This window comes from Poromitra crassiceps (assembly GCF_964638095.1).
Source record: "Poromitra crassiceps genome assembly, chromosome: 2".
Classification (NCBI taxonomy): Eukaryota; Metazoa; Chordata; class Actinopteri; order Beryciformes; family Melamphaidae; genus Poromitra; species Poromitra crassiceps.
The window spans coordinates 80,217,590-80,234,476 of NC_139624.1; the positions used below are offsets into that span (position 1 = coordinate 80,217,590).

The 16,887-nt window shown below is 42.7% G+C and overlaps 1 protein-coding gene across 1 annotated transcript in view; it reads right to left on the reverse strand.

Moving 5' to 3' along the window:
- Nucleotides 1-4,171: 4,171 nt before the first annotated feature.
- Nucleotides 4,172-16,887, reverse strand: part of LOC310772418 (zinc finger C2HC domain-containing protein 1A-like) — a 31,891-nt gene continuing 19,175 nt past the window's right edge. Inside the window, exons 7-9 of the mRNA XM_083632222.1 lie at nucleotides 15,402-15,477; nucleotides 10,521-10,628; nucleotides 4,172-5,990 (exon numbers count right to left, since the gene is read on the reverse strand). Coding sequence (XP_083488348.1) covers nucleotides 5,855-5,990; nucleotides 10,521-10,628; nucleotides 15,402-15,477 — 320 coding nt within the window. The 3' untranslated portion in view covers nucleotides 4,172-5,854. The remainder of the gene's footprint in view (nucleotides 5,991-10,520; nucleotides 10,629-15,401; nucleotides 15,478-16,887) is intronic.

Genomic DNA, 16,887 nt, shown 5'->3' on the forward strand with positions numbered 1-16,887 from the left:
TTACAGACAGACCTTGTTCAAACTGGCCATAGGCTATAGTGTCAGAACAGTATTCGGTGATTACAATTAGGATTCACAGATCGACGAGTGTCTTAGACCAGCCTTGGATTTGGCCCAGTTTCACAGATTTGGAGTAAGCCTAGTTTGAGTGTGCATAATTTGTTATGTACCCATACTGTATGTACCCAATACCATACAACCCTACCCATGTATGTACCCATACTGTATGGCAGTGATGACATATACTGTGTGTACCATCACTCTAGGGCTGAGTATCAAACTTTGATACTTTTTTGGCACCGACCAAATTACGTTGGACATGCTGAGTATCAATTCACGTGCCAAATTTCAATGCCAAATTTTTGTATACGAGCATGAGATTACCCTTGCAGCTTGTCAATGACGAGTGCCAGTGATCGTGTTCAATGTTCACCTCCTAGAATCTAGAAGATCTTGGGAAAGATATTGCATGCTTCCTCAGAGACAAACACAACAGTGTCCTCACGCTATGCCCTGGTGGTGACAGACTGTGACAGGTTGGAGGTTGTAGGGATGGGTTTGGCAGAGGAGAGGGAGGGAGGGAGGGAGGGAGGGGGTTTATTTGGTGTGGTGTGTAAAATAAATTATGTTCTAAATAAATAACAATGTTGAAATTTTGAAATTTTGACTTTTTTTTTTTTTTTACAACTGAAATTAAAAATTGTATTATTACAAAGAGAGTAAAGTATCGAAAAATTTATGTTCAGGAGTCAAGGTATCTGTACCGGTATCAAAGATTTTTGAACGATACCCAGCCCTACATCACATACCTTTTAATCTAGGGATATGTCTAATCCATGTATGTAAAATCTACCCAAATGACATACATACATGTATGAATGTATATTTAACACTGTATTATCCTCCTTTTATTATTATTATTATATCAAGGTTCAAGGTTCAAGGATATTTATTGTCATTCCAAAACATGAAACATGGAAGGGAACGAAATATGAACTCAAGGTCCTGGTGAATAGATCAACTAGGATATCATAAATCATAAAATGTCATAAAAACAACTGAGTACTAAGAAAGGAAAACAATATAAAAACATATAAATTAGAGACATCATAAAAACAACATACGGTAATACCTGATGTAAGAGCAAGGAAAACAATTTAAGGTGCATGTGTTCAACAGGGAGCCACTTAAAGTTCATTTTGTTTCGCTCACAGCTGGCGGCATTAAAGTGCGAGGAGTGTGGCAGCAGTTCATTTCAGGAGCAGCAGATTTTAAATATATACATATATAGATATAATACATACTATGTACTATATATAAAAAATAATATATATGTATATAATTAGATACATAAAAAAAATAAGGTTATATAAAAGGGAGCAGGTGGGAAATGTTTGTTTCAATTTTTGTCCCACTGATGATGTCATAATCAGTGACATCATTATTGAAATTATCTTATGACATCACTGATGATGTCATAGGCACTAATGATGTCATAGGTATGTCATAGGTGACATAATCAGTGATGGCATAGGCATTGTGACATCATCAGCGACAGGATGTCATCAGTGATGCGAAGTTGTGCAATTGGCTCAACAGTCATGTGACATTTCTTGCCCCAGAAGTGAATTCCCCATTCATTTCCTCTAGACTTTTGAAAAATCCTTATATAGTTTAGTTTAGTTTAGTTTAGTTTATTAGGATCCCCATTAGCCATTACACAAGGAAACAGCTACTCTTCCTGGGGTCCACAGTCAAAACAAACAATACAGATACATTACAAATATGCAAAGTAAAAGACAAAACACATTTTAAAATCATAAATTTAAGACAAACAAGAGAAAACAAACAAAAACCCACTCAACCTGGTTCTACAGCATATGTCCATCCAAATAACCATGTAACCTCCATCACAATCTTCCTAAAATACTATACAGTATATACAGGCATATAATACTATAATATAATACATCTACCTATAGCCTAACTAATACATTACTATCCGTTTATCAATCATTATCTATCATCTGTCCACCCATAGTACATCCTTATGTTATATAACGTCTAACTATATTACTACATTAATTACTATCGAGTTACTAGTTAGTTACTAACGAGTTTTAAGGCTTGAACCAAGCCAACCAGTCTTCCAGAGAATCGTGAGTGACCATAAAACATTTCAGTTTCAGCAAAAACAAAAAATTAATGCAGGGAAAAAAAGATTGAAAATTTGATTTTTCTTTTTTGCTTTTCTTTTTTGTTTTTGCTGAAAGTGAAACGTAGAAGTGAAACGGTAGATGCAGGCAGACGGCATCTACCTACTTATTTTTCAGACGGCTTTGCCTCTACTCACTTCTAAATCTCCTCTGATGCGCATAAAGGCGTAAATTACAGTCTACCCACGCACTTCTCCAGGGACCACTACACCGCTGTCACTCACGATTCTCTGGAAGACTGGTTGGCTTGGTTCAAGCCTTAATACTTGTTATATAAGGATTTTTCAAAATGTCTATGGAGAAAATGAATTGGGAATTCACTTCTGTGGCAAGAAACGTTACATGACTGTTGAGCGCTATAGTGTGCTGCGCATGCCAATAGAGCAGGCGAGGCCACACAGCAACCGAACTGCGTGTGGCGAGCGAGCCTAGGGTTTCGGCCCCTTGATACTCTAGTATAAATACAATGTTCCTTGTCTGATTATACCAATTGACAGAAATCTTAGGCCTAAAGTACAGTAGGCTCCATATTAACCATCTTTGTCTGTTGACTTCCATTCACTAGAGGAGACATCTAAAGAGCAAGGAGAAGAAGAAGCTGTGCAGAGCCCGGGCGATCCTGACTAGACTGACTACATGCTTCGAGATGTTGAGTTCAGATGATAAGTCTTAAACTGACCTGGCAAACTGAGACAAAACTAGTGAAAACTGTGAAGCCACAGAGAGAAAAAGAAAACTTTCTGAAGCAAGTCCTGCTAAACCATCATTGGATTACACAAGAGGAAGTCTCCACTTTGTTTAAGCTCCCCTGTGAAGTAGCAGTTTCTCCCTCCTGCAGCTGTTTTGGATGGTGTATGTCCACTCACTCTTCTGAAACCAGACATTAAGCCAACTGGAGAAAACTAAGTTCAAGTCCCTCCAACACATCGGGTTCAATGTGGTCAGGGCCTACATTATACCAGCTCTGATCATGCTGAATGCACAAGAATGTCTTATGGACTCCATGAAAGCAGCAGAACATCCAAAGACTCTCTGAGACTGATGAACATGGTGCATTAAAGTCTATTAGAGCTGATATGTGCAGCTGAAAGGGATATTTTTTTAGCCATTGGATGTTGAGGGATATGCTGTGACTATTGCGTGCACTTGGCATTGACTGCACAAGTATGACCAGGGATTATGAAGGTGCTCAAAGGCAGTTTTGATTTCACTTTGGATAAGAATAACAAATAACTAGTCTTGGCACATCTAACTGCTCTTCCTTTTGTTCGGGACGTTGATTTAGACACTCATACAGTACATTGTGTTAACAGTAAAGTATGATTGAGTATGATTGACATTTTAAGAGTACATTCCATCACAGACGACTGATTTCTGTCTGCTCCGTGATACATCTAAAAGATGCTTCCTCATCGCTTTCATTTGGAGCTTTGATTAATGGTTCCTGTGTATTTTTTGATAGCCTTATCAGAGATATAGTGTCCGTGTATAAAGTATACTTGATATACGGTAGCTTGGTGAGCTTAAGTGCTCAACTGCCACATTTGTTACCTTACGTCACTTTTTAAGCACGCCATTTGTTGGTTTACATAAACAAAAAAGGGATAATGGTTGGTGCCTTCACCCCCAGTTTTAGCTATCATAATTAATCTAAGCCATTTTCTGTTTTCTCCAGGGACTATGCACAGCTGTGTCGATTTCTTTATGTAAAATGGATGTTTTCTCAGCATAGTATCATATATTGTTACTCATACTAAACTAATGTATAACCCATGATACATAAATGCCAAATATATTTATATATAAAACCAAGTAAAGGCTTCTGTGCAAGTGTGAAATGCATTGTATTTAATTATTTCCCTATTTACCTAATAACAGTGTAGATTGACTCGCTCGCACAGACACTCACAATTGCATCGCAGCGCTCTTCATAGAAGTTTATTGAGGGTGGATAATACAGTACATGACAATAAGTGCACAAGCGTATCTGGGCTAACAACCACTGCATCCAGTACAGGCAAATGAACCTATCCAGTACGTGAAAGCATTGCTTGTCATGTACAGTAAATAGTTTTCCTCTAGGGGTGCTGGGGGAGGGAAGGGGTTCTCACACAAAGTCTTGCTCCCCAAAGTACCACAATCGTGATGTGAGTGACAGTGACAGATCATTACCCATACACCTCAAGTAGAGACACTTTCTCCACTTGTTTCCCATGTCGGTGTATCCCCTAACAAAGTACAGTACCTGGAATAAGATGTGGAATCTGACTGTAGACATGTGTCTAGTCTGACCCTCCTGTGTTTCATGTGCCTTAGCTATGTGAAGTTACTGCCGTACCAGTAGCATAGTTAAAGGTATAAGCAAGGATACTGCGGCACAGGGGGGATGCCTATACAAAGTCACAATTCTGAACAAAATCCTGAATAGCCATGGTTTTGAAATAAAACCGTGGGCAAGAGAAGGCATGGATAAAGTCGTTGCAGCAGAACTTTACTCATCCTCAACACCTGTAATGTCCAACTGAATACTGACTCAATAGAAACACTGTAAATGGGAAAATAAATGTAACGTATCAAGGTGCCTTAAAAGTTTCATACATCCAAATAAAAACATTTAAATTCTATAGATAACGTTAAAAAAAGAAGCAGAGTCACTGAGCAAAAATCAGATGGAAAATAATATATGAAAATAAATAACTCATTTCATTGTATAAAATGAGGGGGAATAAAAGGATTGACCCTTGAGTAATGCTACATTTCAAAACACCTGTATATAAATGTTAGGCCTATAATGGCAGCAATAAGAGAGTTGGAAACAAACATTGCTTTTAAAGTAACGTACAAAAAACAAACAGGTAGCACTGAGATTTAACAGCTAGCTTTGACTGGTCCCGGTCAAAGGCGTGTGAAACCTTTCCCAAATTTCAAAACCTTTCTTCTTTACAATAAACACATTGTCTTTTTCAGTAGTCAATCATATTGCACTTCATCAGGAATATATTTTTGTATGCGAGGGAGCGGAGGGCGATGGGAGAAAGGAATTCAGGATTTCATATTATGGTTGATTGGGGATCAGAATAAAAGGGCACAAGAACTAGTCACCTCTAATAAGTGCCCCACACATTTCCTTTTTCTCCTTTTTCACATTTGAACTCATTTACTAGCTTTATTCCCTCTTCACCTCCGCTACCATCTTATTCTTCCATGCACAGATGCACCAATACTAGTGTGTCACTACTGAATGAGTACTGAACTCTTAATTATTGACCCATCTGATCCCGATTTGGACCACGTTAGTGCTCTGGACAAAAATAAATAACAAATCTCCCTTTCAGATGACGCATCAGTCTGTGTGTGAAGCAGAGGCTCAAGCTTCTTGGTGTTTTATTTCCAGGGATACAAACTCATGGAGAGAGTGAAAAAGGTGACAGACACCAGGGCAGACTCAGAAACTACTCAGAAATCATTCACACAAGTTGCCCTATTTTGGGATCAAAAAGGTGACTGTCACCTAAAGGTAACTAGTTTGCATCCCTGATTTCTGATCCTTGGATCATATCGGACTTTATTTTTGGGGAAATTCTCGGATGCCAGTCTGAGTATCGGCGCACCGCCACTCTCTTCTATTCTGTGCTCCTTCAGATACACATCCGCCTGATCCCACACTCGCAACAGAATTTGGCTGACTCGATAGGATACCTGGTCCTACACGAGTGACAGAACTTGTTCTTCGTTCCACCGTTGTCCACTTCGTTCCCACTATTGGCATCATTCCTGAGAGGTTTGAGAGAGAAGACAGAAGCGCCAGTGATGGATAACAATAATGTTAGCAAATCATAGAATGCTTTGTTTATGTAGCGCTTTTTCAGCTAGACACCTAACAGAAAATGTATTTCAAAGACTACTTACTACTACTGAATATTATAATGAAAATCGCAATCAAACAGATAAAACCTCATAACATAACAGAATTAACATTAAGTAAAAGTACAAAGATCTCCATCAATGTTTAATCTTAACAATAGAGTATTGAAATAGTAAGAATATTGCTAGATATCAAACAGCGGGTGTTTGATTGTTCCTTATTAATCATGTTGATCAAGCGTTTCAATTTGAAAGTAACACTCCAGTGTGTTTGTCCAGTGTGTTTGTCTAGTAGTCAGTGTTACATATTGAGCCATAGAGATTCCAGTCTAAGGATTATTGGAGTTATTGTTTCTTCCCTGACAATGTCATTTATGTTTTTTTTACCCTGTACTTGAAGTTTGTTAAATAAACTACCTAATCTAACCTAACCTAATCTAATCTAAAGGAACGTTTCTCCCCCCCCCCCCACAAAGCTTGCCAAAGACATTTTCTGATCAAAAGTGAAACAAGCGTGAATAAGGAAAGGACATTGTTCAGTGGGATTGTCTCGAAAAGATGATGAATAGTTGTGATACAGCATACAAAAATAGAACGCCACAAATGTGTGCAACTTAAAAGTTGTAGGAGCTTCATTCTTCCAAAATAGGAGCATGCATTACTTAGCACTTTTAGATGTTCTTGGTCCAAATAAATAAATATATTTTTTGCCTATAGAGAGATTAACTCTTGAAAAATATAACCGTGGTCACATTTGTCAAGATCTGTGGTGCCCCCTACTTTCTGTTTGGAAAACTTTTCTCAAGGTGATTCATAACCGACTTGGACATCTGCAGTATGGGTCCCTATGGACATTATAAATTAAGGACATATCATGTTACCATCACAACTTCGTCGTTGCTTGTTTCTTTCTTATTTTATTTTAATTGTTTGTATGTTTTTTATATACAATGTGTAAGTATGCTTGTGTGAGTGCATGTATGTGCACCTGTGTACAATATAATGTTTTTGTTTGGGAGGCAGGACATGATGATATTCAGTGTACTGTTAAGTTGGTATGCTGCTCATCTAAATTTGTCATGGTTGATTATTGTACACTCTTTAAAAATAAAAAAGATGGTGTGCAACTGGAGGGAACTCTGTGTACTGTAGGCAATATTGTCATGAGCAGATAATATTGCCTGAAACACTTCAGAATTCATCCTGCTGCTGTTGTCAGGCAGTCACATCATCAATAAATAATAAATAAATACAAGGGAACGAGTTCTATTCACAGCCATGGCTGTCAATAGAAAGGCTAGCCATAGCCAAATAGCACAACGACCAAATAGCACAACGACCTCACAAGGTTCCTCCTCAGCCAAGTCACTGAGGCAATCCATATGGTGGAAAGGTTTTCTTGCGTTCACTGGGGGTGTGGGGACGCCGCTGTGTCCCAGCCCGGCCTTCTCTCCCACGCCTTATGTGTGGGGGGGGGGGGGGGGGGGTCGAGGGCTGGGTTGGTTTAGAACAGTTTAGGTAGGCGATAGATTAGCTACAGCCTAAGGCTGACCTGTTATAGTGTTCAGGCAAAGATCAGACTAGAGCAGAGTAGGATAGGCCAGATTAGGCTGTAGATTAGCTAGATACTATGTCCCAGTTAGCTCTGGTTAATGCTTAGAGTAGTCAGTTGTCTGATCTCCCCCCCCCTCTCTTTCTCTTTCCCCCGCTCCTTTCCCTTCTTCCCCCTTCCTGTTCCCCCCTCTCCCACACTTCCCACTCCCCCCCCCCCGCCTCCTCTCTTTCCATGCTCTTTCCTCCCCCACATCCCACCCCCCCTCCCTTCTCCTGCTCTCTCCTCCTTCTCCCCCCCTCTGCTCCTTCTCCTCTTCTCCCCTATTTTCCCGAACCCCTACCACTTCCTGCACCCTCCCACCTCTCCTTCTCTGTTCTCTCTGTCCTCTCCCCTCTCTCACATTCCCCCTGCTCTCCTTCCCCTGCACCCTCCCACCTCTCCTTCTCTGTTCTCTCCTCCTCTCTGTCCTCTCCCCTCTCTCACATTCCCCCTGCTCTCTTTCCCCTGCACCCTCCCACTCTGTTCTCTCCTCCTCTCTGTCCTCTCCCCTCTCTCACATTCCCCCTGCTCTCCTTCCCCTGCACCCTCCCGCCCCTCCTTCTCTGTTCCCTCCTCCTCTCTGTCCTCTCCCCTCTCTCACATTCCCCCTGCTCTCCTTCCCCTGCACCCTCCCACCTCTCCTTCTCTGTTCTCTCCTCCTCTCTGTCCTCTCCCCTCTCTCACATTCCCCCTGCTCTCCTTCCCCTGCACCCTCCCTCCTCTCCTTCTCTGTTCTCTCCTCCTCTCTGTCCTCTCCCCTCTCTCACATTCCCCCTGCTCTCCTTCCCCTGCACCCTCCCACCTCTCCTTCTCTGTTCTCTCCTCCTCCACGTTTTCCCCCCGCCTCCTTCTCCCCCCCCTCTGCTCCTTCTCCTTCTCCTCTTCTCCCCTATTTTTCCCGAATCCCTCTCCTCCTCTCTGTCCTCTCTGGGGGGGGGAGGGGGGGGGCGGAGAGGTCTGTTCCCTCCCCCGCCTCCTCCTCTCGCGTTCCCCCTGCTCTCCCTCCCCTGCACCCTCCCACCTCTCCTTCTCTGTTCTCTCCTCCTCTCTGTCCTCTCCCCTCTCTCACATTCCCCCTGCACTCCTTCCCCTGCACCCTCCCACCTCTCCTTCTCTGTTCTCTCCTCCTCTCTGTCCTCTCTGGGGGGGGGGGGGGGGAGGGGGAGGAGGGGGCGGAGAGGTCTGTTCCCTCCCCCGCCTCCTCCTCCCGCGTTCCCCCTGCTCTCCCTCCCCTGCACCCTCCCACCTCTCCTTCTCTGTCCTCTCCCCTCTCTCACATTCCCCCTGCACTCCTTCCCCTGCACCCTCCCACCTCTCCTTCTCTGTTCTCTGCTCCTCTCTGTCCTCTCTGGGGGGGGGGGGGATGTGGGGGAGGAGGGGGCGGAGAGGTCTGTTCCCTCCCCCGCCTCCTCCTCTCGCGTTCCCCCTGCTCTCCCTCCCCTGCACCCTCCCACCTCTCCTTCTCTGTTCTCTCCTCCTCTCTGTCCTCTCAGAGAGGTCTGTTCCCTCCCCCGCCTCCTCCTCTCGCGTTCCCCCTGCTCTCCCTCCCCTGCACCCTCCCACCTCTCCTTCTCTGTTCTCTCCTCCTCTCTGTCCTCTCCCCTCTCTCACATTCCCCCTGCACTCCTTCCCCTGCACCCTCCCACCTCTCCTTCTCTGTTCTCTCCTCCTCTCTGTCCTCTCTGGGGGGGGGGGGGGGGATGTGGGGGTGGAGGGGGCAAAGAGGTCTGTTCCCTCCCCCGCCTCCTCCTCCGGCATTCCCCCTGCTCTCCCTCCCCTGCACCCTCCCACCTCTCCTTCTCTGTTCTCTCCTCCTCTCTGTCCTCTCCCCTCTCTCACATTCCCCCTGCACTCCTTCCCCTGCACCCTCCCACCTCTCCTTCTCTGTTCTCTCCTCCTCTCTGTTCTCTCTGGGGGGGGGGGGGGGGGATGTGGGGGAGGAGGGAGCAGAGAGGTCTGTTCCCTCCCCCGCCTCCTCCTCTCGCGTTCCCCCTGCTCTCCCTCCCACCTCTCCTCTGTTCTCTCCTCCTCTCTGTCCTCTCCCCTCTCTCACATTCCCCCTGCACTCCCTCCCCTGCACCCTCCCACCTCTCCTTCTCTGTTCTCTCCTCCTCCGCATTTCCCCCTGCGTCTCTCCTTCTCTGTTCCCTCCTCCTCCGCGTTTCCCGTTTTCTCCCCGCCTCCTCCCTCCCTCACACTCCCCCTGCTTCTCTACCCTGGCTCTCCCTCCCCTGCACCCTCATCTCTCCTTCTCTGTTCTCTCCTCCTCCACATTTCCTATTTTCTCCCCACCCCCCCCCTCGTCTATATTGCTCATTCTCTCCCCACCTCCTCCCTCCCCCTGCTCTCTTCTCCCCCACACCTCCCCTCCCTTCCCCTCTCCTGCTCTCTCCTCTTGCTCCTTCCCCACCTCCTATACCCTCCAGCATCTCCCATTCCCTCCCCACCCCATCTCTCTCTCACATTCCCCCTGCTCTTCTCCCTTCTCCTGCTCTCTCCTCTGCTCTCCCCTCATTCCTATATTTTCTATATTATCAATTGTTCAAATGTTATCTTTATTCTGTATATTCTTGTTACTGTTGTGTCAGCTAGAATTAGCTAGACATACTTTCTGTGAAGCCCTCTGAGACATGCTTGTGAATTAGGGCTATATAAATAAACTTGACTTGACTTGACTACTATTTTAGAACAGAAATATGCCTAATAAAAACCTAAAAAAAGGAGAAAAAATAAAACGTCTCCTGTTGTGTGTCTCACATTGTCCTGTGACCCTCTAGCAGATGTCGTAGTAAATTGTCAAAGGATTTAGCAAGGAGGGGCTAAAAAAAATCAGATTGTTGGCTTACCTAGGGTTGTAGTTGTCTACTCTCTTCTTGTTGAGTCCTACTCCAGATTGAGTGTTCTTCACAGAGCCATAGCCAGTGCTCACTGCTCGGGGGGTCTTAACCCCCACCCTGACGAGACAGATGATTGATTTTGATTGATTGCCTTTATTAATCCCACAGTGGGGAAACTTACTCGTTACAGCAGCTCTCACAAGGACGACATAAAAACAGCTCTAAAAATAAACACAAAGATAAATCCAATACACACACTAAAAGATAAGAACAGCAACAATACTTACCAACAACAACTAACAATAGCAACAGCAGCAGAAGCCATTAGAATGGTAAAGTGCAAAACTATAAAGTGCAAAACTATAGCCAGCAGCACACAATAACAATAGTTACCAATAAAAACAACAACAACAACAGTGCTATATTGTGCTGAACTATTATTGGATGTTAAAAAGTCTGACAGCCGTAGGGACAAAGGACATGCGGTAGCGCTCCTTCTTACACCGTGGGTGTATCAGATGTATGAGAGGGAGGGGATGGAGCAGTCAAATGTATAGTTACTTGGAAGGCTGGGTTTGTAAAGATGAATCAAGTTCAATGTGCAAGTTCAAAACAAGAGGCACTTGTGCTGCCATGATATATTATAATAAAGTTTATTAGGGAGACAGGGGTGCCCAATACGTCGATCGCGATCGACCGGTCGATCGCGAAGGTAGTGTGGTCGATCGCGTGGCATTGGGGAAGAAAAAAAAAAAAAAAAAAAAAAAAAATTTTTTTTTTTTTTTACTGTTTTTCCACTGTTTCCACTGTTTTTCCACTGTTTTTCCACTGTTCCACTGTTTTCCACTGTATACTCAGTGTATATAAATATGTTCGGTAGATCACTTTGACTTGGTCATTTTAAAAGTAGCTCCCAAGCTGAAAAAGTGTGGGCACAAAGTACATCCAGTTATGTTTTGGGTCATTGGTTAAACTAGCACACATGCAGATAGACGTCAGCAGCTTCAGTTAATGTTCACATCAAGCATCAGAAAGGGGGTTGAAATGTGACCTCAATGTGAGTTTTAGTGTTTAGTGTTAGTGTATTTCTGAAACTGCTGATCTCCTGGGATTTTCACACAACAGTCTCTAGAGTTCACACAGAATGGTATGGAATAGGGATGTCAATTTTCGGTTAATTTCACTTTCGATTAACCGACGCTAATAATCGATTAACCTATCGGTTAATTCATAATTTTTTAATATAAATTTTTTTTTTTTTTTTTTTTTTTTTTTTTTTGTCTATTTACTCAATGAACTCATGCCCAAACAAGGCGTGTCTATTTAGATGCTGAAATGTTAATGCTTTTTGTGTTAGAATTTCTAACACAAAAAGCATTAACAAGCATTAACAAAAAGCATCAACATTTCAACACAAATTCTTTTTGTGTTAGAATTTGTAACACAAAAAGCATTAACATTTCAGCATCTAAATAGACACGCCTTGTTTGGGCATGAGCTCATTGAGTAAATAGACCAAAAAAAAAAAAAAAAAAAAATTTTAATATTAACTGATAGACCGACAGCAATAACCGAACAACGACGTTAGCGACGGTTAATCGATTAACGGTTAACCGTTGACATCCCTAGTATGGAAAACAAAAAACATCGAGTGAGCGAGCAGCGCTCTGTGGACGGAAACACCTGGTTGGTGAGAGAGGTCAGAGGAAATGGCCAGACTGGTTGGCGCAGGCAGAAAGGCAACAGTAACTCAGATAACCTCTTTACAACTGTGTTGCAGAAAAAGCATCTCAGAATGCAACACGTCTAAAAGTTAACATTTTTCATCACTAAATTAATTTCTGATTACTTTTGATGCCTAAAAGCAGGGTCGTAGGTTTCAATACTTGCCACTTTACAAACATTTATGGCGAAAAATGGAGCAACAAAATCAGCTGGGCTTTGTGTACTTGTAGTACTGCAGGTGGCCTCTGCGCTGGTATTGCGCAATACCCTCAAGAATGCATCATGTCAAACTGCCAACAGCAATAATGTGTGCTTGTGACCTAGCATATCAGATGGGAGACCCAGGGACAAAATATTATCAAATGGGGGTCTGTGGTTTAATTTGTGTCAGTTTAGGTGTCCTTGACTTGAAGAAATTTGAGAACCACCCTCATCGTAAGGGCCTTTCTGTCTGTGTGGAGTTTGCATTTTCTCCCCGTGCTCCCCCAGTAGTGGGGCTCAAAAAATGCACTTTCAATGTCAAATAGGTCGCTTCCGGAAAGAAGCGCCAAAATTTGCACAAATACTCCTTGTGGATTGTTATTTTGATAAAAGTAACTGGCCACGCAGAAATCTCGATCTTTCCAAGATGGCCGCCATTTCCCGCCCCAAAAACACTATTTTGGGGGCAACTTTGGGTAGAATTGTCCAATACGAATTATCTTGTTATCAAACCATACATTTATGACCACAGAGAAGCCAGATTTGTTCCATGTAAATTTCAAAATGGCTGCCATTTCAAAGATGGCTGCCATTTCAGCTATTTTTACGATAGGATTTCACTGTCCAGGGCGATTTTGATGATTCTGGTGTCAAATGACAGGTTTTTAACTATGGAAATTTAAAAATTATACATCAGAAATCATTTGTATATTTCCTTTTGCCATTTACTCTGCATATATTTTCAAAGTAATGTGAAAATATGCATAAACAACAGTATTTTAGCTGGGCTACTTGGAGCGGAGCACCAGCAACATGAGCAACTCAGGGGTCAGCCTGCCTAGCAGCTGTAGTGTCAAGGACTACTCCAGCGCCAGCCTGCACCACCTGCAGGACACTCAGGAGATGACCCCCCCCCTCATTGATTTCCTGTCCCCACCTTGACTCTCATTCTTTCAAAGCTATTTATTGTTTTAGCAAAAATGTATGTAATTACTTTACAGCAAGGTGTCCATTTATAAAAGTGGTAATTATTAGATCAAATGTACTTTATTAATTAATAGATTAATGTATTTATTTATTTATTTATTTATAGCTTATGCATATTCAATTGTAACCAAATAATCGCTCCCTGTGAAAATAAAATGTCAATTTCCTATACATTTCTAATAAAAGTTGTGCTAAAATACTGTTGTTTATGCATATTTTCACATTACTTTGAAAAGATATGCAGAGTAAATGGTAAAAGGAGATATACAAATGATTTCTGATGTATAATTTTTAAATTTCCATAGTTAACTCATTGAGTGCCAGCCACTTTTGGAGAACGGACGCTCCCAGTGCCAGATTTTCAGAGCGTTTTCAGTGATTTCTCGAGGCCCACAGAATATTGTGTGATATTACTATGTAAACACCGAACACGCACAAAGAACGAGGAGACTCTATTGTATCATCAGCAAAAAAAAGTTTATTGATACCATTTTCCGTTCTTTAGTTATGAGCCGGAGAAGATAGGTTGTTTTCAGCAAAAACAGACGTTTCAAATTAGAAGCTGAGATATTCCGCCTTTTGTGAAATGAAGCATTTCAAGCACATTCACTGACTCTGAAGCTAATATTTTCTGATGTAGTGACGAGGTGTAGTTGTGTGGTGCCCTGTGGTGCCCTGTGTGACCCCCCCCCCCCCCCCCCCCTCAGCTGCAAACTCCTCCCCACACTAACACACAGCCTCACGCACCCAGCGTCTATTTTCGGAGCTCCGTTTTTGTGCGCCGGCTCCCAGCGCGACACCGAAAAGCCAAACCGGACTGATGAGAATGGTTTGGCCCTTCGGCGTCGGGTGCTGCTTTTCTGGCGGCTAATCGTGTGGAGAAACTATGCAGCAGAGACAGAGGGGCTCAGTTGTGGGCGCGGATTGACTGCTGTTCGCAGCCAATGTCAGCTCCAGCCAGAGCAATCTATACGGCTCTGGCTCCAGCATGAGCGCTTTCTCTTTCATCACGGGGCTTTTTCCTGCTGTTTTCCTGACCTTTCTCTAATCTGGAGAGCACTGTCGCCACCTAATGAGTCCGTAAAATAGGTTATACACCTTCAATAGCTACAATATTTGTACAGGAGATGCCTGAGGCTTTGATCCACGTCCCACCGTCAAAAAACGCATTTGACGCCGATCGACGTCATTGGCACTGAACGTTACTATTTACTTTGACGCCGATCGACGTCATTAGCACTCAATGAGTTAAAAACTTGTCATTTGACACCAGAATCATCAAAATCACCCTGCACAGTGAAATCCTATGGTAAAAATTGCTGAAATGGCAGCCATCTTTAAAATGGCAGCCATTTTGAAATTTTCATGGAATAAATCTGGCTTCTCTGACTCTGTGGTCATAAATGTATGGTTTGATAACAAGATCATTCATATTGGAAAATTCTACCCAAAGTTGCCACCAAAATAGTGTTTTCAGGCTGGAAATGGCGGCCATCTTAGAAAAAAATAAAATTTCTGCGTGGCCAGTTACTTTTATCAAAATAACAGTCCACAAGGAGTATTTGTGCCAATTTTGGCGCTTCTTTCCGGAAGCGACCTATAGGTGCTGTTTTGAGCCCAACTTCCCCATTAAAAACATGCAGAAGATCAGATCGTCATCGTCATCCGACCAGTGACGACAACATCCGAAGTCGGTTCCCGGGCGCTGTACGAGAAAGCGACCACTGCTCCTGGCCTGCCCCCCGGAGGAAAGGACAAAGCCAGGATGGGTTAAATGCAGAGGACAAATTTCACCGGCCACCGTCAGCATGTGTGTGTTGTGGCCCTCCGTGCATGTGTTTTAGTGTGTTGTGTGACAATAAAGACGGGCTGCCGTCTGAAAATCGTTTAAAGTATGAAGTACAGTAGTTATAGTAGTTTCAAACAAACAAGTTTTGCTGTGCTGTGTCATGTGTGTTTTTGTGTGTGTGCACTGACCCTGATGGAGGGCTTGAGAGGTCGGAGGGAATACTCCTCACCGAACTTGCAGAGGAGACCTTACTAGATGGGATTCCTACGGAAAGAGAAGGAGAGAAAGAGGAAGAGAGAGAGAGAGAAAGAAAACATGTGCAATGAGTCAGTGTAGTCCATGTGATAATCTCATTAAACAGCCAAAAATAGCTGATCCATCCCAGCCTGAAGAAAGGTCTTCACACTGAGCAATCTATTGCAAAATACAACTTTGGATGGAACGTTTGGAAACAACAACATTCAATAATAAAGGATTTTATTCATAATGTACTTTTTATTACAAGATGTCAACAGTGCAACAGCAAAGGGCCATTTAAAATAAGACAAAACATACAGGAAAGAAAACTGTTCTACTGTTGCACTTACTAGTCGGGTTTCCATCCACCTGTTTCTATGCAAAATTTCAATTTGCAAAGTGTGGAAACGCTGCAAAATTCGCAAAAGCCTCCAAATATTGCAAAAACTTTTTCACGCTTGAGGAAGGTGGAAAGGTCGGGTGTGTCGATAAAAGGAAAATGTGATAAGTGCAGTGGAAACAGATGAAGTGATATTCCGTCGTCTCTCCATTCAAAAACCACACAGTTTGCCTTGATCGCTGCAAAACATTACATGCCGTGTAGCCTACACAATAGGGCTACACATGGTAAATAATGGTGGGACTGGGATATTAACTTTAAGGTGACTCACTTCTAGAATTGAATGAAATTGTATTCACTTACTATCTGCTGCGTGGATTATAACGTTATGGTTGCCGAGTCGCACCTGGTAATCCAGAAATTGCTTTATAGTACCTTTGTCTACTTGTAGATCATCAAGAAACTTTAAATGAATAACGTTAGATGTGTTTAATAGAGCTGTATCGGGTCTAGCAGCAGATCAGCAGCCCAGACAGCCTCAAACACCAGGTGATTGACAGCTCTATCTGCTGCATAATAGCAGCAGATGGAAACGCACATTATTTCGCATTTACTTTTGCCGACTTTCTGAAAATTCGATTAAAATTTACGATACTTTTGGATGGAAACCCAACTATTGTAAGCTGTGCTGACTGGATAAAAATGTCAGTTAAATAGCTAAACTATGAACAATTAAAATAAGGTATGATGGTAGAAGTGTGATAGAGATGAATGGAGGTTGGGCTGAAACAAAGTGAAAAAGCAAAGCAGCAGTCAGAAGTGAACATGGAACAAGGTTCACTATCACGGCTTCTTGCAACGAATTAGCATTTTAAAGTTGAATGATTTGTACCCATTGAGAAATATAGCTGGGTTATGAATGCTCTCTGGTGACAAACTACAATGGATTATAATGTGCTTCTTTATTGATATTATGACTCATGAAGTAAGTAGCCAACTGCCCCATTTCAGTTTGGGTATTTTACAATATAGCATCAAACACAACTCAGCCAATTAGAACTTAGGAAGTGTCTGTTTAACTCACTTTATCACACGGC